We start from the raw sequence: 21,290 nt of genomic DNA, 5'->3' as shown, positions 1-21,290 counted from the left end.
GAGCACCAACAGGGCTGCAGCAGTGGAAGTGACAGGCTTCTGACCCTCACAGGGGTCATGGCTGCTCCTTCACACACCGTCCCCAGCACCTGGCCTAGTGCCCGGCAGTGGAGGCCTCAGTAAATGTGGTTAGTCTCAAACTGGGGCTTAAATAAAGAGAAACTGGCAGAAACTTCCCCTCAGTGACTGAATTAATTCTAGCCTCCTTGGGTAGAGAAAAAGAAAGGGACTAAAATGAACTTAAATTGATCTGATAACAGATAAAAACAAACAAACAAGACACACAAACCAAAACCTGGGCTGACCATCATCTGGGCTTAGATAACTGGACAAAGAAATCCAGAAGTAACTCTTCTAGACCGGGTAAGACCAACATGCTCAAACATTTGGGGCACCTGTAGTTTGTGCACCTGTGTTTGCTTTCTGCTTGAATCTCCCTCATAGGAAAGTCCTCTAAACACAGGGACTTTTTTATACTAAATAAAAATGCCATTGTGACTGAGGGTTATAACTTTATTAGGCTTTTTTTCCCCTAAAGCTCTGGTGGTTAGCTTAGGAAGAGCAAGTAGGCAGCACTCCTAAAAAATGTCTTTCTTTACAAAGACCTATTCCTGTCTAAGTGCTTTATTTATTTTTGCTTATTACTTTTGCTTGCTTAAAGACTGTAAAATAAATCCTCATATTTATTATTATTATTATTATTTTTTTTTTTATTTTTATTTTTATTTTAGAGGAAGAGAGAGTGCACAAACAGGGGACAGGGGCAGAGAGAGAGAGAGAGAGAGAGAGAGAGAGAGAGAGAGAGAGAGAGATCTTATGCAGGCTCCACAGTCAGCACAAAGCTGGATGTGGGGCTCAATCCCACAACCCTGGGATCATGACCTGAGCTGAGATCAAGAGTCAGATGCTCAACTGACTGAGCCAACCAGGTGTCCCTAAATCCTCACATTTTAAATGACAGTTTTTCTTTGCAAGAAAGTGACTATTAATAAATGAACACTTCAAGTGGCTGGTAAAATACTTACACTCAGGTGACTAATGCTTTAAGCTTCCATTAGGTTTTTCAAAAGATTTTTAAAACTAATAACACATTTATCATTTACTTGTTTATATTCCCTTCTGTAATGAGAAATTAAATCGAGTATGAGAACTCACAGGCCTTGAAGCCAGCCAAACTTGACTTTTAATTCCACTCAGTATGACCTTGGGCAAGTTTCCTAATCTATTTAAGCCTCAAATTTCTCCTCCATAAAAAAGGACTGTACTTGTAACTAAATTTAATTAAATCAACACTGTATAAAGCACAATATGTGACATTGAACAGACAGAAAATAAATGGTAGCTATGATAACATCACTCTTAATATTATTTCCATATCCTCTAGCCTCTACAATCCCTAGAGAAGGATCTAAATGAAGAAGGAAAAAAAGTGAGACACCAGACATAGATCTGCCTTCTAGCTTGAGGTCATTCCTTCTTTCAAGGTAACGCTTAAAGCTTCTTAGTTGTCTGGGAGAGGTCTACTAACCAGGGAGGTCTGAGCAGAGAATGGAATAAACAGGACAACCAACACAGGAAGACCAACACAGTTGCCAAAAGTGGTCATTCCCCTTATTCTGCCCAATGAGAAAGGTTTCCCCTCTCCACGTACCTAAATCCTCTCCTTTCTTCAAACCCAGCTCAAATCATACATCTAATATACAGCTTTCTTGAATTGCTGAAGCTCACAACTTCAGCCCCCTAACAGCTCATGGTCTGTAGATCTAGCACAAAGCTTTGCTCATGGTGAGCACTCTCCAAAAATCTGTTCATTGACCAGTTGGTATCCTGACATAGCTGTGGTGTGTAAGCACCGTAGTGACCACATAGTCAATGAGCCTTGGAGTATACCCCAAAGAAAGAAGCAGCACACCACACACACAGGGAATGGTTTCTATTTTGCCCAGGGCCAGCTCTTAAAACTGCCCAAATAATTCACACTCTTACTGATTCTAAAGGTTGAAAGCATAAAGCCTGCACCTTCCAAGTTACTACACTTGTTCTGATAGGTAACTGCACAGTTTAAAGACCTCTTCTCTGCGGACTTCCTCCCCATCCCAAGACCAAACCAAATTCTAAACCCACAGTTGACATGATCAGAAATGCCTAAGTTTCCTCTGAGCTGGTCCAATCGGGCCCTCTAGAGAAAGAATTTGTACAGAGAGACCCAGAGACTGAGAGTCAGTTAGTGATTGTCCCTAGATCGGGAAGGGGATATGGTTTGGGTGGCCATGTTGGGTTCATACTCACCGATAAAAAAATAGGGGGCCAGTCTGCAGTGATGAGCAGAAGAACGTTGCAGACACCAGAGAGAAGCAGAGACCAGAGACTAGATGACATCTGGGAGAGAACAGCAACCTCAGTTCTTGATTGTACATCTTGCTGAGGAGGCCCAGTGAAGCTTCCTGCTCTGAGGTTCCCATACTCCACAGCCTAAAAAGTGTGGAGCACTTGAGAACTAGTGGTCAGGAACTCAAATTCTGGAGCCAAATCTGCCTGGGTTCAAAGCCTGACCTTGCCACTACTAGCAGGGTGCTACAAAACGAACTATTTTGTCATTTGTTAACAGCAATATGTTAAATTCCAAAATCTCTAAAGTTTATTATAATCATCATTGCCTGCCAGTAAGAAATAAGTACTTGAATTCAGTAAGTCTATGATAATGAGATAGCCTTCCTTTTTAGACTCATTAAAATCAATCAATTCCTCCCTCTTGAAACAAGCAGAAAAAGAACCTACATCCATTTGGGAAGAGCTACTCCATGGTGCCAGACTAGGCTCAAAGCCTCCCTGGCTGAGCCATACTCACTAACATCTAAAGGGAAGCAGATGTGACAACAGCCTTACCCTTCAGGAAAAGTTCCAAGATAAGCAGGACCATTTCCATTTTGATCCTCAATGATTTCAGCTCTCCCGGCAGAGATTTTTTTCCACTAGCTATATTAATTAAGTATAATTCAGCAGAAATTTCAGGCTATTTAGCATTTTTTAAAAATAGGAAACACAGACGTGCCTTGTAGCACAAAGGTAGGCCCTTGGCCATAGCAGGCCAAGGGAGGCCCTGTTAGGGGGGCAGGCATCCAATGACTGTGCCTAACATCCATGACTCTCTGACATGAGAGATCCCTATGCTTAGCTGGTTTCTGGATAACAGGTGGGAGGAAGCATTTTCATCTAGTTGAGCACTCTTAAACATGAACTACAGTTTTTTAACATTCAAGATCCCCAACACCTGGCAAAACACAAAGAAAACATTTTGAGACCCATTTTACTAATATGGCTTGCAAAGTTCCTAGTAGCTTGCCTATAACAACACTGTAATGGAAAGAGGCTGTGTAAATGAAGCATATTTTCCCTGTGAAATACACACAAGGTAAAAAAAAAAAAAAAAACCAAGGAGACATTCTGCTTTCCCCTGGAACCCACAATGATGGGAAAGAGGCTCACTCTCACCCTAACAACAAGAAAAAGATAAACTACAAAACTATAACCTGTCCAGAACCTATATAAACAAATAAAAAGAAATCACCTAAGGGGTGCCTGGGTGGCTCTGTCGGTTAAGAACCTGACTTCGGCTCAGGTCATGATCTCATGGTTGGTGGGTTCCAGCCCTGTGTGGAGCTCTGTGCTGACAGCTCAGAGCCTAGAGCCTGCTTTGGCTTTTGTGTCTTCCTGTCTCTCTGCCCCTTCCCTGCTCGCTCGCTCTCTCACGCTCACTCTCTCTATCTCTCAAAAATAAATAAACATTGAAAATTTTTAAAAAAAGAAAGAAATCACCTTAAAGTTTTAAGCAAATTGTGAAAGGCTTAAGTATGGCCACCATAAGCCAGAATGCAAGGGGAGCTCCCAACTACCTGGAGGCTCTTCTCCCTAGACTGGGTATAGGGTAGGAGACTGGAGAGAGCCGGGGGGCAGACCAGGAGGAGGGGAGGTGCCCAGGAAAAGCACATTTCTCCCTATGGACAAAAGCCTTCAGATGCTGAGGGAAAGCAGCTAACCCTTTAACTGGACTCCAGGGTACAAGTGAAGCTTGTGCTTGGACACTGCAGCTTGGATAAGATTAAAAGAAAACAAATAAAAACCCCTACTCCTGGGGGAGGCATAGAAAACTCTCTCAAAGAAGATCTGCCAAAAAATCTGGTTCAAATTATTTTAAAGCACTTGCAAACACACCCCAGATCTGATGCTTCATGTGAATTTATCCCATCTCTACAGTAATGATAAAATATTGAACACTGGCCCCCAACCACGAAATGGTTTCACCATCTCCAAAGTGCACTGTGTGAGAGGCATGCTCAGGACACCCCAGGCTAATTCCCAAAGAAAGAATTAAGGCAGTAGCTGATTCTCAGCAGGAACATAGATTATTCCACACTCACTCAAGGTAGCCTTTCACAATTCCCGCTGCTGCCCCAGTAAAGGCCCGGAGTCCAGAGGCCTTCTCATGTCCTCTGCCACCCCTGCCTCACTTCCTCTGCCATGCTGGCCCCACTGCTTCATCCTGCAGGCATTTAAGCCATCCTTTTTTCAAACCTGTGCCCTACAGAGCAAGCATGCACTGCTCATGCTGCATTCTCTCTCTACTAAGTATGAGAGGACTTCTGGTAGAATATTCCTCTTGACTAGATTGGAGGGACAATAAAATACTCATTTTCATGCTTCTCTTGCTAGTCCATAAAGCAAACAATTGAAGTTATTCTATACTCACAGAGTCTCTTTTGCTATAGTCCTCAAAGGATTTCTTTTTAACCACTTTCCACTATATAGTATTCCAACTTGTAAAATAAGCAGAGGGACTGGCATAATTATCACCCTATGTTAGCGATGAGGAAATTCAGGGAATAAAGAAAGTCTTTCCATTCAATTAAACATGTGATTCTTGATCTCCTATAATGTGTTTAATTTAGCCTACAAGGCCATAAAGCAATATTAGTTGGGATTTCTACCCTTAGGTAAGACACAGTCATGTTATTATAAAAGACGTTAGAACACATTCAACTAACAACCAATCTATCAGTATTTGGAAAAGAGAGAGAAAAATCAAGCTAGACTGAAATCAAATGCTCAAAAACATATATGAGATGAACACCAACTATTATAGGTGTTCAGAAAAGGGAGGGAGGCTGGGCCTGGTTGGCCCATTCTAAAAGGGTTCCTGGGGAGGCCAGATTTCAGGTTAAACCCCAGAGATTAAGATAGGCAGGCAGAGTGTTGCTAGTGAAAGGAACTACAAATGGGTCCTACACAGAAGAAAGTGGAACCAAGGGAGGCTGGCAGGGCGCGTGGGCAAAACAGGGTGCTTTCCAACCCATTCAAATAGAGCAAACAAAAGAAAGAGCTTTTTCATGAACAGTGCTGGGTACTGAGCTAAACCTAAGGATAGAAAGATGAATCACACATCTCCCTGCCTTCAGAGAGCAGACAATGGGGTGGTAAGGCAGAAATCCTTCCCCAGTACCAAATTAACATAAATATCCAGGCTTTTTAAAATTATTTTCAAGCAGTAGTAAAAATTTTTGCCTTGATATAATAGAACATTGGCTTTGAAATCAGATCTCAGTTCAAATCCTGATATCTACCACTTGGTAGCACTATAGCTTTAAGCATGCTACTGAACTTGATATTTTTTTTTATTCTTAGTTTTGTCATCTTTCAAAATGAGAGTAATAACACCTACTTTTCAGAGTTGTAAAGATACAAAGGCATATGGAAAGGCCTAGCATTCAATAAATGTTACCCACCAATATTCCTAAATGGTAAAAGTTTAAACACTTATGCTTCTTCTTAGACTTTCTAGTTTCTTTTTTCTTTTCTTTTCTTTTTTTTAACTTTGAGTTAATTAACATACAGTGCAGTATTGGTTTCAGGAGTAGAATTCAGTGATTCCTCAGTTACACACAACACCCAGTGCTTATCACAACAAGTGCCCTCCTTAACACCCATCACCCATCTAGCCCATCTCCCACCCACCTCCCTCCATCAACCCTCAGTTTGTTCTCTGTTGTTAAGAGTCTCTTGTGGTTTGTTGCCTTCTCTTGTCTTTTCCCCACCTTCCCATACATTCATCTGTTTTTTTTTCCTTAAATTCCACCTGAGTGAAAACATGATATTTGTCTTTCTCTGATTAACTTATTTCACTTAGCATAATACATTCTAGCTCTATCCACATCATTGCAAGTGGCAAGATTTCATTCTTTTTGATGGCTGAGTAATATTCCATTGTACATAGGGGTGCCTGGGTGGCTCAGTTGGGTAAGTGTCTGACTCTTGATTTTGGCTCAGGTCATGATCTCATGGTTCATGAGTTTGAGCCCCACATCAGGCTCTGTGCTGACAGCTCAAGAGCCTGCTTCAGATTCTGTGTGTGTGTCTCTCTCTGCCCCTCCCTCCCACTTGTGTTTTGTCTCTCTCTCTCTCTCAAAAATAAATAAACATTAAAAAAATTCCATTATATATATACATATATACATGTGTATGTGTGTATGTGTATATATATATATATGTGTGTGTGTGTGTGTGTATGTATACATATATACACATATATATATATACACCACACCTTCTTTTCCATTCATCAGTTGATAGACATTTGAGCTCTCTCTATAGTTTAGCTATTGTTTATAATGCTGCTATAAACATTGGAGTGCATGTACCCTTTTGAATCTGCTTTTTTGTATCCTTTGGATAAATACCTAGTAGTGTAATTGCTAGATTGTAGGGTAGCTCTATTTTTAATTTTTTGAGGAACGTCCATACTGTTCTCTAGACTGGGTGCACCAGTTTGCATTCCCACAAACAGTGCAAAAGGGTTCCCCTCTCTTTGCATTCTCACCAATACCTGTTGTTTCTTGTGCTGTTAATTTTAGCCTTTCTTTTTTTTTTTTTAAGTTTACTTATGTATTTTTGAGAGAGAAAGCATGAGTGGGGGAGGAGCAGAGAAAGAGGGAAAGAGAGAGAATCCCAAGCAAGCTCCACACTGTCAGTGCAGAGCCTGATGTGGGGCTTGAACCCACAAACCATGAGATCATGACCTGAGCTGAAATTGGACACTTAACCGAGTCACCCAGGCACCGTAATTTTAGCCATTTTGACAGGTGTGAGGTGGTATCTCATCATAGTTTTGATTTGTATTTCCCTGATGATGAGTGATGGTGAGTATCTTTTCATGTGTCTGTTAGCCATCTGGATGTCTTCTTTGGAAAAGTGTCTATTCATGTCTTCTGCCCATTTCTTAACTGGATTGTTTTTTGGGCGTTGAGTTTGATACATTCTTTATAGATTTTGGATACTAACCCTTTATCTGATATGTCATTTGCAAATATCTTCTCCCATTCCATAGGCTGCCTTTTAGTTTTGCTGATTGTTTCCTTCACTGTGCAGAAGCTTTTTATCATGATGAAGTCCCAACAGTTCATGTTTGCTTTTGTTTCCCTTGCCTTCAGCAACATGTCTAGTAAGAAGTTGCTCCAGACAAGGTCAAAGCAGCTGCTGCCTGCTTTCTCCTCTAGGATTTTGGTGGTTTCTTGTCTCACAGTTAGGTCTTTCATCCATTTTGAGTTTATTTTTGTGTATGGTGTAAGAAAGTGGTCCAGTTCATTCTTCTTCATGTTGCCATCCAGTTTTTCCAGCTCCATTTGTTGAAGAGACTGTCTTTTTTTCCATTGGATATTCTTTCCTGTTTTGTTGAAGATTAGTTGACCATATAGCTGTGGGTACATTTCTGGGTTTTCTATTCTGTTCCACTGATCTATGTTGGTCTTTCTGGTTTCTTGCTTGAAATCTGCATCTTCAGATAGGTTAACACAGGTTTTTTTCAAAGGCAGACAATGAAGAATCCTGGTGTGAAGGCCAGCAATGAACTAGAGGACTAAAGCTTTAGTAATGCATCTGTTGGAAGTCGATGAGACCCCGGGGTAATAAGCTCAGTCACATCCTACGGACACACTGGAAACAGAAACCATTGGTGGGAGGTCCTCTCTGAAACCAGGAGGAAGAACACTCGTTGGCAGCAATATTTCCCTCTCCTCTGCTTTTACAACTTGCCACCACCAGTGGAAAGACCTTGAGGGTGTCCCATGTGCCAAGAGACAGCAACACTCAGGCAGCTGGGCTCTGTTTCTGAGTTTTGCATTTGGCACTGCAGAGGAGAAAGCAAAGGTGTGACCCCAGGTGGGGAGAACATAAACTCTTCTCCAAAGCAGCATTTCAGGATTAGCCTTCAACCCTACTAGAACAGACTTCCACAAGGAGCAGAGGGGTGCAAGAGGAAGAGAAGAATATTGGTGGTGTCGATGCTGTACTAGAGCAAAGGACAAAGTAGGAGATGATGCTGTCCTTTTATCTAAAGTCATTCTCGAGGCTCCTAGGTGGCTCAGTTGGTTAAGTATCCAACTTCAGCTCAGGTCATGATCTCATGGTCTGTGAGTTCAAGCCCCGCATCGGGCTCTGTGCTGACAGCTCAGAGCCTGAAGCCTGTTTCAGATTCTGTGTCTCCTTCTCTCTCTGACCCTCCCCCGTTCATGCTCTATCTCTCTCTGTCTCATAAATAAATAAACGTTTAAAATAATTTTTTTAAGTCATTCTCACTATCACTGCTTCTCAAGTTTCTCCTTCCAACAGTTACTAGGGACTCACAAGGCATCATTTACACATTCATCTTCTACCAATCCTGTGAAGTATTATTATCTGCATTTTACATATGTGGGAGCCATGACTCAGAGGTAAAGTGATGTGCTAAAGGCTACACAGCTGTTTTCTGGCAAAGCCTGTGCATGGCCTTAGTTCACATCTGGAAAGGCAGGCTTTGTCACTGATATTTCCCACATTATAGAAGATGATCACTTCCATAATCAATATTATTTAGACACTAAGAAATCCTAATTTAACAAATGACCATTTTCTATAATATGGATAGTTGTTATCATCATGACAACATTTTGGTTAATACTTGCTTGGTACCCTTCACCCAAAGCTGGCATTTCACACCATAAAGACAATGATATCCATTCAGTCTCTTTAGAGCACCACATTATATCTGAGTAAATTCAATTACCATTAAACTGAAATTCTACTCCTTCTCCTTCACCATCCCCAAATGGACAACTCAAAGGCATAAGTCACAGCATACATTACCAATGCTCGGTGAAGTAGTGAGGTAGCTGGTCTCCAAGGAGGCAACTGTGACAGCAGAAAAACTCCTTAAACCCTAACCCTACCCCAAGATATCTGCATCCTAATGCCCAGACACTGTGTAGGTCTGGAAATTAAGGTTGCAGATGGAATTAAGACTGCTAATCAACTGACCTTAAAATAAGGAGAGCCCAATGAAATCACAAGAGTCCTTAAAAGTAGAAGAGGGAAGCAAAAGAGAGAACCATAGAGATGGCAACACAAGAAAGACCAGCCAAAAGCAATCCTGAAAAAGAAAACCAAAGCCGGAGGCACCACAATCCTGGACTTCAAGCTGTATTACAAAGCTGTAATCATCAAGACAGTATGGTACTGGCATAAAAACACTTAGATCAATGGAACCTAACAGAGAACCCAGAAATGACCCAAAAACGTATGGGTCTTTGACAAAGCAGAAAAGAGTATCCAATGGAATAAAGACAGTCTCTTCAGCATATGATGCTGGGAAAACTGGAGAGCAACATGCAGAAAAATGAACCTGGACCACTTTCTTACACAATACACAAAAATAAACTCAAAATGGATGAAAGACCTAAACATAAGACAGGAAGCCATCAAAATCCTAGAGGAGAAAACAGGCAAAAACCTCTTTGACCTCAGCCATGGCAACTTCTTACTCAACACGTCTCCAGAGGCAAGGGAAACAAAAGCAAACATGAACTATTGGGACCTCATCAAAATAAAAAGCTTCTGCACAGTGAAGGAAACAATCAGCAAAACTAAAAGGCAACCAACGGAATGGGAGAAGATATTTGCAAATGACATATCAGATAAAGGGTTAGTATCTAAAATCTAAAAAAAGTATCAAACTTACCCAAAAAACAAATAATCCAGTGAAGAAATGGGCAAAAGGCCTGCATAGACACTTCTTCAAAGAAGACATCCAGATAGCTAACAGACACGTGAAAAAATGCTCAACATCACTCATTATCAGGGAAATACAAATTAAAACCACAATGAGATACCTCATCTCACACCAGTCAGAATGGCTAAAATTAACAACTCAGGCAACGACAGATGTTAGCAGGGTGCAGAGAAAGATGATCTCTTTTGCACTGCTGTTGGGAATGTAAACTGGTGCAGCCACTCTGGAAAACACTATGGAGGTTCCTCAGAAAGTTAAAACTAGAACTCATGTGTCAATGTCTGAGCTACAAAACTGTTAAGAAAATGAATCTGTGGCGTTTTAAGCCAGTAATTTTGTGGTAATTTGTTATAGCCACGTAGAAAATGGATACAGAAACCAATATTTCCATGCCTCATGGGTGGGCATGCTAATCCTCCCATTGAGAGAAGGAGTTGTGCCCCCTCCCCTTGAATCTGGGCTGGGCCTGGGACTGCTTTGACCAAAAGAACTTGGAAAAAATGACTTAACAGGACATCAAGCCCAGTCATCAAGAAGTCCTGGCAGCTTCTTGCTTCACCCCTATCAGAGACCTGAGCTTTGAAGTAAGACCTGGAGAAAGGACCACATGGAGAGGACCTGGAAGATAAGATGCCACCATGGAGAGAGACCACATGAGGGAACATGAAACCATCCCCAAAGCCCCAGTTGCCATCTGATTACAACAGCTTGAGAGAATTATGAGATATAATTAAAGGGTTGCTGTTTCAATGCACTAAGTTTTGGAGTAGTTTATTACCTAAAAAACAGACAAATGAAACAGCAAAACACTATCCCACAACAGCAACAACAAAAGTTCATGGTCTATTATACATGTTGTATCACAAGAATAAATCCAGTTTAAATAGGCCTTCTAAGGAGAAGTAATTTTCACTGAAGAAATCAGTATATAATTTTTCACTCTGGAGTCTTTGTTGAACAACCTGGGGAATCTTGCCATCTTAACAATAAGTCTGATCTGTGAACATGGCATGTCTTCACAGTTATTTGGCTCTTTTAATTTCTTTCAACAACGATTTATAGTTCTTAGATGACATGTTTTCACCTCTTATTAAGTTTATTCCTGAGTATTTTGTACTTTTTTATGGTATTGTAAATTGGATTGTTTTCGTAATTTCATTTCCAGATTATTCATTGCCGATGTTTAGAAAGTTTGTTTTTTGGATTTTTTCAAATTTTTTTTTAAGTTTATTTATTTTTGAGGGAGAGAGAGAGCGTGCAAGCAGGGGAAGGGCAGAGAGAGAGGGAGACAGAATCTGAAGCAGGCTGCAGACTCTGAGCATCAGCACAGAGCCCTACATGGGACCCAAACCCACGAACCGCAAGATCATGACCTGGACCGAAGTCAGATGCTTAACCAACTGAGCCACCCAGGTGCCCCTAGAAAGTTTGTTTTTGTATATTGATGTTGTATTCTGAAACCTTCAACTCCTTTATTAATTCTAACAGCTTTTTTAATGTATTCCTTAGGATTTTCTATTTACACAATGTCATCTGCAAGTACAGTTTTACTTCTTCCTTTCCTATCTGGATGCCTTTTACTTCATTTGCCTAACTGTTCTGACTAGACTCTCCAGCATGTTTTTTGTTTGTTTTGTTTTATAAATTTTAATGTTTACTTATTTCTGAGAGAGAGAGACAGAGTACAAGTGGGGGAGGGGCAGAGAGAGAGGGAGACACAGAATCCAAAGCAGGCTCCAAGCTTTGAGCTGTCAGCACAGAGTCTGACACGGGGCTCTAACTCACAAACTGTGAGCCTGACCTGAGTTGAATCAAGCACTTAACTGAGCCAGTCAGTTAATGCTGGCTAGCGTAATGCTGAATCCAGCATAATGCTGAATAGAAACGGTGAGGGTAGACATCCATGTCTTGTTCCTGATCTTAAGGGGAAAGCATTCAGCTAACCCTGATGTTAGCTGTGGATTTTTAAGATACCCTTTACCAAGTTGAGGAAACTCCTCTCAATTCCTAGTTTGTTGGGTATTTTTTTAATCACAAAAAGCTATGAAATTCCATCAAATACCTTTTCTGCCTCTACTGAGATGATTATGTGGCTTTTATTCTTTATTCTATTGATACAGTGTATTACATCAATTGATTGTCAGAGGCTAAAACACCCTTGCATTCCTGGGATAAATCCCATTTGATCATGGTGTGCAATCCTTTTTATATGTTGCTGGATTTAGTGCTCATATTTTGTTGAGGCTTCTTGTATCAGCATTCATAAGAGATATTAGCCTGTAGTTTTCTTTTCGTGTAATGTCTTTGTCTGGTTTTGACACTGGGTAACACTTGCCTTTAAAATGAGTTAACAAATGTTCCTGCTCTTCTATTTTTTAGAAGAGTTGTGAGTAATTGGTATTAATTCTTCTTTAAATGTTTGATAGAATTTGCCAGTGAAGTGATCTGGTGTTTCACTCTTTCTGGATTCTGAAATTCCATAAAGGAACAATGTGATTCTATAGTCCAGAATAAAGGGTAAAGGATAGTTCTACTTGTGTACTGCATGGGTAAAACACACCTGGACACTTCTCACATGTGAACTGCATATTTTTGAGGGTACCTGACAAACTAACAAAATCCAAAGAAGGAAGTCTCCACAGTGAAGGACATCATATGAAGAGCTTTTGAAGAGCTAAATGTTTACCTGAAAAATGGGATTTAGGAGGCAAAAGAGTTATCCACAAACACTTCAGAATTGTGCTTCAAAATATAAAAATTTCCAGAGTGCCTGGGTGGCTCAGTCAATTAAGGCTCTTGTTTTCAGCTCAGGTCATAATCTCACAGTTTCATGGGTTCCAGGCCCTCATCAGGCTCTGTGCTGACAGTGCAAAGACTGCTTGGAATTCTCCCTCTCTCTGTCTCTGCCCCTACCCCACTCATGCTGTTTCTGTCTCTCTCAAAAACAAATAAAGAAACTTTTTTTTAATGCCTTAAAAACATATATATATTTATATTTATATATATTTTTATATTTTTATACATATTTATATTTATATATTTATATATATTATATATATATATAATATATATATGTATAAAATATATATAAATTTACTGGTATTACTCAATACTCAAAGTCCACTCCAAGGCACAACAAATCATTCATTTATTCAATGAACTTTATTCTGCATTTCCTTAGAAGGAGGCCCTGTGTTAGGTAACTGCCTAGGATAGATAGATTGATAATGTAGAGTCTAGGAGCAGAGATAAGACAAGCTCACAAAAACTAACCATAGTACAAGGGAGAGAATGAGAGGTGTCATGTGAGTAGAATAAAACCTACTTTGAAATTCAGAGGCAGGAGTCTTTATTTCCCACTGGCAGGACAAAGGCACCTGGAAAAGGAAGCATTGAGTTGAGCATGAAGGGTGTGTACTAATTTTTGTGGGGAGAAATATATTAAGAGGTCATTCCAGATGGAGGGAAAGCAGAAGCAAAAGTTTAGAGGTGGAAACAGAGTCAGACATTGTGGTGGAACAAAGCTGAAGAAATGAATAGCCCAAGCTGACCAACAATACAGGTAGAACTATCAATTATTGGGGGATAAAACTAGAAGGGTGGCAAATAAAGTACAAAGAACTTGTATTCTAAGCTACAGAGAATTACCGTGCAAAGGTACTGTTAAAGGTTTTAGAAGATACAAATGCTGTGTATAGGTGTGGGTGTTTATTCCTGGTATAAGTTAGAGGCAAACATGGGAGAGGCAGGAGGCTTGCACAATGGTTACGAGAAATGAAGTCCCGAAGCAGGTCTCAAGAAGGTCACAGTGGCATTTGGAGAGAGACCAATGAGATATTTCAGAAATTGAATCAACAAACCCTAGACCTGAACTGGCAAATCTAAGGGACCGTGGAAACAGCAGAAATCCCAGCTGGAGGAGGAACTGGCTCGCGGGGGGACTGAGAGTGGCAGAGTGAATATGGAAGTACAGTGTTATTACCCAGATGAGTGGTTAGGATAGAACTGGGGGAATGTTCTAACCTACAGTCTTGCTCCAAGCACTTCTCAGCCTTTCCCCAACTCCATAGGGCTCAGAGGCTGCTCGACAAGAAAATGCCTGAAAAGAACAATCAAACACAGAGCCAATCCTCCCTAGCAGATGCTTCACTGGCTACCCAGTGCAAGTCTCCATAATAGTAAGGGCTGGTTGCCCCCTCAGTGAGATCCCGAAATAGACGATCTGAACAGCTGCCTTCTGGTCCTGCCACTCTTTACCTCTGAAACCTTAAAAGATGAACTTTCTAAGTCTCCTTCATTTGTAACATGGGGATGATAATGTATACTCCATCTATTTCACAGGTTTGTGAGGTTACACAGGAAGATGCAGACTGCTGTAAGACACACAAATGCCAGAATTTCTCTGAGCAGAAACTATAAAAAAAAAAAAAATTCATGTCTGTATCCTTCATAGAGCTAAGTATAGAAAAAGGGAGGGAGCAAGGTGGGCAAGAAAATACCATAGCCTGGACCCCAGGGGCCTGTGTTAACCAAGGAATATTGCCTACCAGATCTTCGAGAAGATCCCATTATCCAGAGAAATAGGAGGGACCTTGATAATCATCCAGGTCAACCTCCTTGTTTAACAAATGGGAAGTTTTACCCTGAGAGAGGCCCAGTGATCTGACCAAGATCTTTAGTGGCATATGGGGATATGGCCAATAACACATTCACAGTTTAGATGGTGATTTTACCCACATCAGTTTACAAATAGCCTTTGAGCTGGGTGGGAAAGGATTATTAAAATTCCCATTTTTTAGTGTGAGGTTCAAAGACTTGTCCAGGAGGGATTCAAATCCAAATGGCCATATCCCCCAGTCCACTGCTCTTTCCTTACAGCACAATTTCACACACATGTGCCATTTCAAGCACAATCATTTCAGCATTCAATATATTTCAAACTCCAAATTGTTTGTTTCAGCCTGCCTTCAGCAATATTTCACATTCAACCTTCCCCAGTAGAATTCTACTGACCTTTCATCTTAAAGAAAAACCAGTTCAGCAGCCACTTGGTACCAGAAACATATTTTAAAATGAATCATCAAAACTGGGTCTTTCCAGATAAATCATCTTCACAAAGTATATCCCTATATGTGTATCATTCAAGACGTATATCATTATTGCACTAAATACACTGGACTAGGGTGCTCGAAGAGCAATGATAGTTCATTAATTGAAGCAATATGTAACATACAAATGCTAAGAAGGCTTTTTAGCAAAGGAGTGGAACACTGAGGTAAAAACTTCCTCACTTTATCAGTAAAAACTAATTTGCATTATGGAAGGATCTCAAAGTTAGTGACCAACACTGCGAATGACCCCGATAATTCTAGTCATCAACATCCAAAGGATTTCTACCTGAATGTGTTTTTATTTGGGGAGGCCCAGGGAAGGGGTGGGGGAAGAAAAGGCTAAGATGGAATCAACGCACCAACTGCCTCAGTGTCCTCTTTACTAAACAGGGCCTGTCCTTCCACCACAAACCTTATTTCAGGAGCAAGGCATTCATGTTCAGCTGCCCTTTTTTAACTCAACAGAAGAGGGTTAACATTGCTCAGTCCCTTGAAGCTTGCAAGGCTTCTCATTGGGGTTCACTAGGAGTGTGCTGACACCTCCAGGTGGTACTACCAACGGGCCGGGAGCCCGGCTGTGTAGCGACCCTCTACCTTTACCTGCGTTGCACTACGCGAGCTTGGGAACGAGCTCGGGCGCTTCGCAGTACTTTCTGCTGGAAAGCACCGGCATTCGTTCCTCAAGTTCCCTCTCCTTTCTCTTCATCTCGTAAAACCTCTACACAACTCCCCACCCCGACCGGGTCTGCGCAGGTAACTGATCCTCAGAGCCCAGCAGCCCCCGAGGGGGACTAGGCACCTGCCTGGTGAAGGCACCTGCCACCGGCCTGCCCCGGCCTCGCCGGGCGTGGGGGACCTCAGGGATGCCCCCCGCACTAGCCGCCTCCACAACCACCACCGCCAGCAGCAGCAGCAGCAGCAGCAGCAGCAGCGAGGCCGAGAGGCCGGGCCCGCGCCCCACGGCCTTCCCACGGAGGGCGCTGCCCGGGGGCTGCGGGCTAGCGCGGGGAGGACACCGGCTCCCGAGACTACGCCCCCACCTCCATTAATAAAACGCAAGGGGGGGGGGGGGGAGGGGAGGTAAAAAAAAAAAAAAAAAGCTCCATTTACCGACATGAGTGATCACTGTGGCCAGTCGCCGGCTGAGCTCCTGGGGGGCCATTTCTTCCTGTAACCAAAATAGCATTTCACCGAAAAGCTACTCAGTGTATAAACAAAACAAAGCAACAGGAAAGTGTTTGTATGGCTGCTAACGGATGGTGTTTCAAAAGCATCTCCTCCCGAGGATGCGATGCCCTCACACTCTTCCTCTCTCTCTTCAGGCACAAAACGAGTCACTCCCAGCCCAGGCCAACTTTCCTGGGCCGCTCGGCCAGCCCCGCTAGCCACGCCCTGCGGGGTATTGTTTTAAAGATTAAAGTCCAATAGCTTTGCAAACGTAACGTCTGGCTTTGAGAGAGAGGGAAATGGCAGTTTTGGAGGTGAGAAAAGCAAGTCGCCCCAAAGCTCGCGGTAACCGCGCGTCAGGCTTCCCTCGCCGAGGAAGCGCGTAGGTTTCGGGATTTGCGGTCCGGATGGGTCGGGTCTTCGGCGCCGCCTTTCGGGAGGGTCGGGAAGAAGGATGCTTGGCGGGCACACGCGGAGGACGGAGGAGCGGAGCAGCGGAGGAGCGTAGGCGACAGGCTGCCTGAGGCCCGGGCTCCTGTGCGCGGCCCGCCTCCCGCCCCGCTGCGCGCCCGGAGCTCGGGTCTCCGCGCCCACCTCTCCCCGCCCGCCGCAGCGCGCACGCGCCCGAGCACCATCTGTTGCCAGGTGGAGAAGCTGCGCCCCTTGCTCTGCCGGGAGCCCGCGCTGCGGTCGCCGAAGTGGGGGCGACTCAGGGTCTGTCCTCGCCGCTGTGGGGGAGAGGAGACAGCAATTTCCGCGCTCCTGCCGGTGCCGGGGTCCTGAACGCCGGCCTCGGCCCCTCTCCTTGCCCGCCAGGTGTCTGCGGAGCGGCCGAGGCGAGAAGAGGGCTGACGGGGAGAGGTGCAGTCATCCCGCCAGGGGCTGCTGCTCGCGCCCCCGCCCCAGGGGTTGTCACACGCAGTTATCAGCGTGCACTGGGCGCACTCGCACTTGGAGCCGGGAGCGCGGGCTGTGCGCGTACAGGGCTGGGCACGCATGTGCGACACACATCTCCGCCGTGTGGGCCTTTTCCTTTGTGCAACTACTCCAGGGCGCCACCGCTCCGTCTGCCACAGAGAGGCGCGCCAATGCTCCATCCTAAAAAGGCTCTGGCACCAGTCCCACGCGGGGCCCTCCTCCCTGTCAGCTCCCGGAGCGTCTTCGAGCAGCTATCCCGCTGCCATCGCTGTCACGCAGTTTCTTCAGGTGGCCTCAGATACTACCAGACAGGTAGCAAAAGACTAATCCAGCTCAGCAGAACTCCACGGCAAAAGCCTGAGCAAATGCGAATCTGGTCAGGTTGTTCTTCAATCCATTCTACAATGAGGGAGCCTGATTATCTGGTCAAAAGAATGCCAGGACCATCCCAGGTTCTGAGCCGACGTCAGGAAGCTCAGCTCTTCTCTTTGACATGTAAAACGTCAGACCCCAAACACTCTGGATCCAATTTCTAGTAGTAGCCACTCATCCCAGGGGTTTGAGGACATTTGTAAATGCTTTCTGTAACAACTGTGGGCTGTGTCTAAGAGATGTTAGTCCACCTAGGGCCTGCAATTCATGTAAAAGGTTACTCTTTCCTTTGAGGTATGGTCTCTTTACACTCTGCCTGCACAAGTAGAGCAACCATTTTCATAGCAACTTCTTGCAAGAGATTCAGAAAAGGGTTAAAGGCACAAAGAAGTACGGCAGCTTTGGATTGCATTTCCATGGTGGTTTCTGCCTATTCAAGAGTCACAAGTATTTTCGAGGAACCAAAATGCAGCGTTTCTTGATAGTGGTTCAGGAGCCTGGTGTCTGGTCAGAGCCAGTTGTTGAGTTTTGATCGCTAAAAACAAGCACATTGTTAAGGAGACAGATGATGTGCGGCTTTCCGGACTTTGCAGATCCAATGACCTCAGCTTCCTGGGTTAGGCCTGGTCCTTATGTGTGAGAATCATGGAAAGGAGGGAGATAGGGAAGGGGCTAAGGAAGAGGAGGCAGGAGAAGCTGATGACTAGGAATGAGGGAGAAAACGAAAGGGATACAAAAGAAATCACACTCAGAGTGCTGCTGTCCTTTCCCACATCTGTACCTTCAGTCTTCAAAGGTTTCCATGGAGATGAGTTGTCTGAGTTTATGGCAAGATGTAGCAGGCAGTGCCTGTCCTCAGAAACCAATTCTGCCCCTCATGTGTAACACATGCTTTCCCAGGGCCTCAACTGCTTCATGTGGGCTATGAGGAGGTGGGTCTGTGAACTCCAAGTTCCCTTTTCCAGTTCTGAAATCCTGTAACTGTAACTAAGAAGTTACCATTGATAGGACCGCATAGTGTTCAATGCCTCCCCTTTCCCCCAAGAAAACAAACGGTCACTGTCTCCATTGCTCTTGTGAATATGGACATTCTTGCTGTGTTCTCTTCTTCCTGTCCACCATCCTCCTTTCCGAGCTTCCTATTCTCCTTCCTAGTTATGATCTGTTTCCTGATTCTGACAAATTGCATTGCTCCCATATCTGGCAAAATCAAGGAACAAGCCAGGATAACCTGCCTCCTCCAGTGAAAGAATTAGCAACCAGTCACATCTGTTGAACATCTATTATATGCCCAGGGTTGTGATAGGTGGTGCCCAGTACAGCAACTGCCACTACCATATACTAAATGACTACTCTGTGCCTGGTGCAATGGTAGGCATTTCACAAACATCATTCAAGCCTCAAAGCAACCTTCTAAGGGCTTTAGTCTCATTTTACGGATGTTGCTAGTACAAAGACAAAACTGTGTTACTAATCTTATGAACCTAGACCATTCTCTACCTTCAGGTAAAGATTTGCCTAAGCCTGGAAAGAGAAACCATCCTCCAAGCACTGCCAGGGTAGATTCCACCTCTGTTGGTAAACTCTCAGCACCACCTCACAATGAAGAGGAAAGAAAAATGACCCACTTTGGGTGACGCAGATGAGGGTGAGGGATGCCTGGGCCTCACAGGGTCACCCATTTGAGTCTAGACTTGTCGTTTTCAAGCTAGCAGAATCACCTAAAATACAGGTTTGGGTTTTGTTTTTTTGTTTTTTTAATACAGATTCCTGGTCCCCATGTCCAGAGATCTGACTCAGTAGTGTGGAATGGGACCTGAGAAATTTCTAACAAGTCCTCAGGAAAACTGATGCTGCCGGTCCTAGGACTAGACTTTGAGCACCCTGGCCTAGAGCAGGGCTCTTCAAACTTCTTAGACTGCAAGCCACAGTGTGACATAAATTTTACATCATGTCACAGTAGACATATATACACATAATTAAAACAAATGTTGTATGAACAATTTATTTTCCCTTACTACATGTGAAGCCCTGAAATACTTTCTATTCAACTTCATTTTTTAAGAACAATGGCCCAAATTGGGGAAAGTTGCATTTGGAAAGCAGGGTATTACAGTTATGTAAGAAAATGTCCCTATTCTTTTATTTTCTTTTCTTTATTATCTTTTTTTAGAGAGAAAGAGAGAGAGAGCGTGCACAGGATTGGGGGAGGGGCAGAGAGAGAGGGAAAGAGAGAATTTTTTTTTTTTAATGTTTATTTTTGAGAGAGATTGAGAGCACGAGCCAGGGAGGTGCAGAGAGAAAGAGGGAGACAGAGGATCTGAAGCAGGCTCTGTGCTGACAGCAGACAGCCTGGGCTCACACTCACAAACTGTGACATCATGAGCTGGCGTCTAAGTCAGACGCCTAACCAACTAAGCCACCCAGGCACCCCAAAAGAGAGAATCTTAAGCAGGCTCCATGCTCGGCGTGGAGCCCAATGTTGGGCTTGCTCTCATGCCCCTGAGATCATGACCTGAGCTGAAATCAAAAGTCAGACACTTAAACAACTAAGGCACCTAGGCACCCCCTTATTCTTTTAGAGATGTATACAGAAGGTTTTAGGGATGAAACATCACTGTTTGTAATTTTAACTATCTTAGCAAAGAGAATAAATGAGATAAATACTGGGAAATGTTCATAATTGTTAAATCGAGGTGGCATATGGGTTGTTTTACTACTATTTATTCTTTTTACTTTTATTCATGTTTAAATATTTTTAATAATAAAAAGTTTTTTAGAATGATTGTTTGGACCTACTCAATTGCTGTTATGACCCACTGCTGCCAGCTGTTTGAAAAATTGTGTGCTAAGGCAGAGCCGAGGAAAACAAAGGGAGAAGAGGAAGAGAGCTGGTAGAGAGGAAGGAAGGAGAGTGGGGAGGTGACAGGAGATGGAGGATGACAGAGAGAAGTGCACTGTGGGAGGTGATAGGAGTCATCACAAGTGTCTCCAGGTAATACCCCTCTAAAGGCTTCTTCCTCCACATCCCACTCGATCTTCAGTGTACTTTCCCCATTGGACCCTGGGCTACTTGGCAAGGAAAATACCTTATTCATCTCTGTAAACCCCAGTTCCTGGAGCAAGCCCAGAATTAGAGAACATCCATCAGTCAAAGCTTCTCATTTCACAAAGGACTTGCACCTGCCTCAACATCGCAGCGTTGCCTCTTTCCCCCAGTGCTGCCTGCTAGGATAAACCTCTCTGAGCTAGGAGCCCAGCTGTTCTAATCCATAAGACCACACTGGGATTCTTGCCTAAGGGGTCACACCATGTGCCATCTACTGCACAGCTGACCGGAGACGTGAACCCAAGAAAAGTGGAAAGTCACCTGTGCTCACACCATCCTGACAGTCATTCCACTGTCATCTGTGTCTCCTGAAACCAGGTGCCCCTGGCACAGGGGAGCATGTGAGTATGCAAGTGTATATAGGGGGAGGGGAACAGCACCCCTGCCTCTATCTCTGTACTTCCACTCTCCTCCCCCATATATGTCCTTTCTCAAATTTAATCTATCGTCAAAATAATGTATTTTCTTTGCAGAACATATTAGCAAAGTACAGAAAACTGAAAAAAGAGGTAGGAAAAAG

General features: G+C 43.4%; 1 protein-coding gene across 2 annotated transcripts in view; it reads right to left on the bottom strand.

Annotated features, from left to right (window-relative positions):
• The window catches only part of MCF2L2 (MCF.2 cell line derived transforming sequence-like 2), a 265,561-nt gene extending 247,720 nt beyond the window's left edge, over positions 1–17,841 (bottom strand). For both annotated transcript variants that reach the window (XM_078453181.2, XM_078453182.2), the window contains exon 1: positions 16,315–17,841. In XM_078453181.2, coding sequence (XP_078309307.2) covers positions 16,315–16,390 — 76 coding nt within the window. In that variant the 5' untranslated portion in view covers positions 16,391–17,841. The remainder of the gene's footprint in view (positions 1–16,314) is intronic.
• Between the last annotated feature and the right edge of the window lie 3,449 nt (positions 17,842–21,290).

This window comes from Panthera onca, chromosome C2 (assembly GCF_046562875.1).
Source record: "Panthera onca isolate mPanOnc1 chromosome C2, mPanOnc1 haplotype 2, whole genome shotgun sequence".
NCBI lineage: Eukaryota > Metazoa > Chordata > Mammalia > Carnivora > Felidae > Panthera > Panthera onca.
Note: the sequence above shows the minus strand (reverse complement) of the source record. Positions and strands in the feature narration are given on the sequence as shown.